The sequence below is a fragment of the Hyla sarda genome, chromosome 7, assembly GCF_029499605.1.
Source record: "Hyla sarda isolate aHylSar1 chromosome 7, aHylSar1.hap1, whole genome shotgun sequence".
NCBI classification, from domain to species: Eukaryota; Metazoa; Chordata; class Amphibia; order Anura; family Hylidae; genus Hyla; species Hyla sarda.
Genome location: NC_079195.1, coordinates 222,003,358 through 222,010,318, shown reverse-complemented (window position 1 = coordinate 222,010,318; position 6,961 = coordinate 222,003,358). Strand labels below are relative to the sequence as shown.

Sequence of the window (6,961 nt, the reverse complement as noted above, 5' to 3'; positions counted from 1 at the left end):
TTGGTAATAGGAGGCCCCAATTTTTATTTTGTTGGGTCCAGTTTATATTTATAAAAAAAAAAAAAAAAAAAAAAAAGTATATACGTTAACCCTTTACACAACAAAGGGCAAGTATACAGCAAAAAAATATACACACACATACTGTAACCTTAAAAAGCAGATATTTACGTAGCAGGATTGCGCTACTATTAGTCTTCTGTGTTGTTTAAAAAGTGATCTTTTTAATCCAGTGGTCTCAAAAGTTTGGAGACCACCGATAACTAGGCGATAGGTGAAGGACAATACGCAGCAAATACTCACACAGACCATTGTACATTCCATTATGGAACATTTTGGAAATGAAGTCATGTGACGAATGGGCGGGGCTTAATACACACACACACATAATGAACTTGTGTTACCGCTCAGAATCTATCACTGTGATAGAACAGCACCAACGGGAGAGCGACTGTAACAACCATATAAGAACGCCGCTCTGTGCCAACAACTATTTTGTTTTGGGGTTTTTTTTTCACAGAAAAATTGATTTTAAAAACAATTTCTTATCCTTCCTCACCTAAGTAAAACAGAGCAAAAGTAAAAAAAAAAATTTAAAAAAGTTAATTTTTTTTTTTGGAGGGGGGCGCGGCGTGGGGGGTACATCTGCACCCAGCAGCAACATCATCTATATTTTAGAGGACATCCAGTCTGGGCCATCTCACCCATGCATGGGATTTCTGGGAGATGTGGTTTTGCAACAGCTGGAGGCACCCTGGTTGGGAAACACTGTTCTAGAGTAAAAGGCTAATGCTCTGTCTTCACCAAGCTCTTGAGCTCCCCCTAGTGGCAGCTGCTAGGAGCCAGAAGGTTATAAAATGAAGTCTATGCAGTGGATTTGGAGCTTTGTATCAGGAAAATAGAGCAGCTTATACAGCAGTGGTTCCCAACCAGCGTCCCTCAAAGGCTGTCTTGGCATGCTGGGAGTTGTAGTTTTGCAATAGCTGGAGGTTACTGGTTAGGATACACTGCTCTAGGTGCAGATGTTTCCTACAACTCCTATTTATTTGGGCATCTCACAGATGACCCAAGATCACAAGTTCTGTGAGTGTTTTGACAAAAGTTGCATTTAAAAGAAAAAGAAAAAAAAAGATTTAGTTACAATATGTTGTATCAGACCACAAAGTCAATTGGTCAAAAAAATAAATATAAAAAATAAAACACACACAAAATGACTGCTCCAACGCGGCTACATCCCATTACAGATGTATAATAACAAAATAAAAATAAAAAATGTGGCTGAGGCACTAGATGAGGTGCAGACACCAGCTTGTGCAGTCCTGGGGTCAGAATGAAATGTATTGGAAGGGCGGAATTATTTAAAATAAAATAGTAATACTTATTTTACAGCTTCGGAATTAAATACAAGTTTGTTTTTTTTGCTAAAAAACTGTTCTTCTAAAAATATATAAAAAGGCATTGTTTCATTTAGAATGATTGTGCAAATTAGCAATTGATGTGCGCACGAGTCCACGTCTGACAGGCAGAGCACGCAGCACTCGTGACCGATTCGGTGGAGGCCGACTCCCCTCCGTAGTGCCGCTCACACCGCGATCTTCCCCTTGTTGTCCAGTTTACCGATAGACTCCGGCTGTTTAATCATCTGCTCTTCTGTGAAGGTTATATAGGAATACACCAGACTGCCGGCAATACTGGAAAGGAAAGAAAGGATATAGTTAATTTATTGAGTTAGCTAATTGAGAAAATTCTCTCCCCCTCTCCCCTATATAATCTATCTCTATCTCTATATAATCTCTATTCTATATCTATCTATCTATCTATCTATCTATCTATCTATCTATCTATCTATCTATCTATCTATCTATCTATCTATCTCTCTCTATCTATCTCTCTCTATCTATCTCTCTCTATCTATCTCTCTCTATCTATCTCTCTCTATCTATCTCTCTATCTATCTATATCTCTATCTATCTATCTATATATATGGTGTGGTGCTGTGCGGTGTCCGTTGCTGCCGTGGCGCCGTGTCTGCGGGGAGGTGCAACCCATAGACTGGTTTGAGTGGCATTGGGGCCGCTCTGCCAGTGGGTCATTTCCTTCCCCCCCCTGTGGGCACTGATGTTGCGGCGGTGGTGGTCGCCGCCCAGTGCTACGCCACTTTATGCTAGGGACGTTAGGGACCCACTCTTAATAGGTGGCCTCGACGTGGCGAGTGGGCTTGTACTTTTTGATCAAAAATGTATAATAACAACCTGTTTTTGATATTATGCTGAGAAGCAATAAGATCATTATACAAGATTGTAAATGTGCACCATGTCTGTGTCTCCTAGGAATGTATCCACCTTTTCCAGCCCACCGGAGCACCTGAAAGCTGAACTAATTTACGCAGTATAAATCATCAACTGCTGAGCCGAGAAGTTCGTGACATATCGAATTTACTGTAAGTTCACTCATCTCTAAAATTATAATATATATAATATAAATGATATAATATGTATAATTATATTATATAAAATATAGTATATTATATATATTTAAAAAATATAATACAATATTATAAAATATAATAATATTATAGAATATAATATGTATAATAAAAAAAACACAACCACCCAACCACCACCACCACCACCCCCCCCCCAGCCACATCAACCACCACCACCTATACACACACTTCTTTTATTTAACTATTTGTTTTGATGGGATTTTTTCTAGTATATGAAGTGACCAAAACATAACAATTCTAGACTATGGTTTGTGTTTATACCATCGACAGTGCGGTTTTATTATATAGTTTAGACATTTATGCATGAGGAGATACCACATACATTTATTTTGTTTACATTATTTAAAGGGGTAGTCCAGTGGTGAAAAACTTATCCCCTATCCTAAGGATAGGGGATAAGTTTGAGATCGCGGGGGGCCCCAGCAGTCGGACCCCCCGCGATCTCAAACTTATCCCCTATCCTTAGGATCTCTCTGTACGGGGCGCCGGCTCTCCGCCGAGATAGCGGGTGTCGACCCCCGCACGAGGCGGCGGCCGACACGCCCCCTCAATACATCTCAATGGCAGAGCCGGAGATTGCCGAAGGCAGCGCTTCGGCTCTGCCATAGAGTTGTATTGAGGGGGCGTGTCGGCCGCCGCTTCGTTCGGCGGTCGACACGCCCCCTTCCCGCGGGCTGTCGGGGCTCCGTACAGGAGATCGCAGGGGGCCCCAGAGGTCGGACCCCCCGCGATCTGCAACTTATCCCCTATCCTTAAGATAGGGGATAAGTTGTAAACCACTGAGTCACCACTGGACTACTCCTTTAATATATTTTTGTCCCTATAGAGAAATATTACATGAAATCTTTTGAGTGTTAACACTGAATAATGCTGTGCCATGGCACAGCATTGATCCGTGTTATAAGTGCTCCATTACTACAGGCTGCCTGCAGGGATGGAGCGCCGATCTGACGGGACTGGGGCACTTAGGGACCCCTGCCTGTCCTTTCAGCTGATTGGGACCCTGCAATGATTTTTGGCACTTTAAGATGCTGCGGTCAACTCTGATCATGGTGTCTAAAGGGTTAAAGGGTTACTCCAGTGGAAATCAACTGGAGCCAGAACGTTAAAAACAGATTTGTAAATTACTTCTATTAAAAATTCTTAATCCTTCCAGTACTTTTCAGCTGCTGTACGCTCCACAGGAAGTTGTGTAGTTCTTTCTTAGTCTTGTTCACAGTGCTACCTGCTGCCACCTCTGTCCGTGTCAGGAACTGTCCAGAACAGGAGAGGTTTGCTATGGGGATTTGCTCCTGCTCTGGACAGTACCTGACATGGACAGAGGGGTCAGCAGAGAGCACTGTGGTCAGATAGAAAGGAAATGCAAACAGAAAAGAACTTCCTCTGGAGCATACAGTAGCTGATAAGTACTGAAGGGGTTAAGATGTTTTAATAGAAGTAATTTACAAATCTGTATAACAATTTTTTTTTCACCAGAGTACCCCTTTAATGCTGGACATCATGCTGAAGTTTTTGTCCGCAACAGGTGCCGAAGTGCTAGGACCGCTCAGAAATGCGCCATCTCCACAGACGGCAATGCATTTCCAAGCATATTCCACAGATAGATTTGACATGTCAATTCTTTGCTGTGGAAACCGGAATTTCTACGGCAGAAGTTTCCTCCGTGGAGGTTCTGCCACGGTGCAGAGGAATCCCCCTGAGAACAATGGGAATCTGCGACAATGGTATTTCGGAGCAGAATTTTTCCACCGGATTCCAATTGGAAATACAACTGCGCCAATTGGGCCTTACACAAGCAAGCCAGTTATTGAAATGAGCACTGCGTAATACTTAAAGGGGTACTCCGCTGCTATCCAAAGGATAGGGGATAAGATGTCTGATGGCGTCCCCTCCCATAGACCTGAATGGAGGGGGTGTGGCCGTGACGTCTCCATCTCGGCCTCCGTCTCCAAGCGTTCTGAAACAGAATGTTCAGAACGCTGGAGTACCCCTTTAATCCCCCCCCCCCTACCAGCTGCAGGAAAACGTAACACTTGACATGCTTTCCGAACAGATCACTGGGGATACCAAGGGCCAGACATTTTGCAGTCTGCTTACTGTCAAATCAGCCCTTCTAAAATTTCCTGCTTTGTAAAAATTACCAATTCACACGGGGAAAAAAAAAAAAAAAAAAAAGGGAAGCGGAAGACGTCATATGCACATAACCGGACGCAAGATTCCTCCATACCTGATATTTAACCCCAGGAAGTTTGTCCAGGAGAATATGTAATCTCCCCCGAAGAACATTCCAATGTAAGTTATGAGGATATTCTGGAAGTGGAAAAAAAATAAATAATAATAATAATATAAAATTATAATAAATAATTGTAATAATAATATCAAATTATAATATAAATAATAATATAAAATAAATTAATTATAATTAATCATATAAAATTATAATAATTTTATATAAAATAATAATTATAATAATAATATAAAATTATAAAATAATTATAATAAAAAAAATTGAATATAAAAATTAGAATAATAATAATAATAATAAATAATATAAAAACATAAGATAATAATAAATAACATTGAAATAAAAAGTATCCAGGAAGCAAATATATCAGATTCTACATATCGTAAAGCGATCTGCAGCTGTTGCAAAACTACAACTCCCAGCCTGCCATGACAGCCTTCGTATGTGCTAGAAGACAAGACGACATGGCGCACAGCAGCCCAACCATTATGTACCCCAAAGCAAAACATCCCCAACACTTACCTTGATGCATCCTACTATCGTAGTGGTCAGGGCAGAATTATAATGGGTACATAGGACCGTGGAATACATGAGGATGAATCTGAGAAAATAATAAAAAAGAAGATTGTTAGAAGTTAAACTTGCTCCGGTCTGTGCTGAAGCAAAAAACATAATTTAACTAATAGATGTACAGTGATCCCTCATGATTAAGGTTTTTTGACAAACCGAAACGCGTTGGATTTCATTTAGATTTTATATGTTTGTTTTTGAGCACGTGGAATTTATTAATGTTAACATTTTTAGGGGAGCTGGAATTTCACCTTTTTTTACTTCAGTGATCCCTCAACAATAGTTTCAACATACAATTGTCTTTTCTGGTCCATTGATACTTGAAACCAGAATCACCATCCAATGCTACAGACAGTCCAGATCTGCGAAACGTGTCAATGGCCGGAAGAACCGACCAAACCCCTGTATTACTGAAGTGTATGCACTGACTGGGGTCTGGTAGCGCCCCCTACAGTACAGGGAGGTATTACATGTTCTGTACTCTTTACCTGTATTACTGAAGTGTATGCACTGACTGGTGTCTGGTAGCGCCCCCTACAGTACAGGGAGGTATTACATGTTCTGTACTCTTTACCTGTACCAGGGTTAGCTGCTCCTTTGGACACCAGGTGAGGGCGGCTCCATTACTTCTTTAGGACACTGTGTACTGTACAGGACCCTGAAGAAGATCCAGTCCTCTACATAGACAGTGATTACAGCTCCCAGCAGATCTTTATTACTTTTATATGTAAGGATTTGCTTTATCTATATTACTTATCTACTTTTTTTTTTTTAATCCTCACTTTTTCCTATTTTTGAATAGAGGTTTCCATAGAGTTATTATCTCCATAGAGTTATTATCTCAACATACAGTGGTCGTCCTGGAACCAATTACTATTGTAACTTGAGGGACCACTGTAATACCCATGAATGGCCAGCAGATGGGGCTGTGTAATACATATTCCCACTAGTAAAGAGAATTACACCAGAGTTCCCCCCACTTCCTTCTGTATACTCTGAAATCTGGTCCCTGGTTGAAAATTTCTAGTCCTAAAATACACTGTACATCTTAACTTTATAGATCTACGCCAGATGGCTTTCACCTGTTCTCAGGAGAGTAATAAAGACGCTGTCTCCTCTGTCTCCTCACTAAGCACAGGCTCTGTAAGGGAACACGGACACGTGGCAGATGAGTTGTGCACATTTCTGCGACTCGCATTTATCCAAGTGGGTCTGGAAGAAATCCATACGTGTGCTGCACTTAACCACCCTATTTAAGGGGTACTCCGGGGTCCAGCATTCTAAACATTTTTGTTCAAAACGCTCGGAGCCAGAGGCCATGATGGCGATGTCACAGCCACACCCCCTTGTGTCACAGCCACACCCCCTTGTAATAAAATGAAAAGATTTTCGGTTGCAGAAATCTGCAGAGTGTTAAAAAAAAATGAGATGTCTGGCAATGGAGTACCCCTTTAAGATGAATGGAATGGATTTTCTTTCACATTCTGCAGATTTCTGCGGCGGAAAATCTCTTCCATTTATTTCAATGGCATTTTGGCGCAACGCACATGGGATTCCGACCAGCTCCAATCAGATGAACGCGTCAGCGACAGAAATTTCTGCAAAAGCTCCGACAAGTGTGAATATACCCTTTATCGGATAAA

The 6,961-nt window shown here is 41.1% G+C and overlaps 1 protein-coding gene across 1 annotated transcript in view; it reads right to left on the bottom strand.

Moving 5' to 3' along the window:
* Positions 1–246: 246 nt before the first annotated feature.
* Positions 247–6,961, bottom strand: part of SLC35D1 (solute carrier family 35 member D1) — a gene marked incomplete in the record, with an annotated part of 23,767 nt that continues 17,052 nt past the window's right edge. Inside the window, 3 exon segments of the mRNA XM_056532806.1 lie at positions 247–1,688; positions 4,731–4,813; positions 5,271–5,349. Of these exon segments, the coding sequence (XP_056388781.1) occupies positions 1,580–1,688; positions 4,731–4,813; positions 5,271–5,349 (271 nt within the window).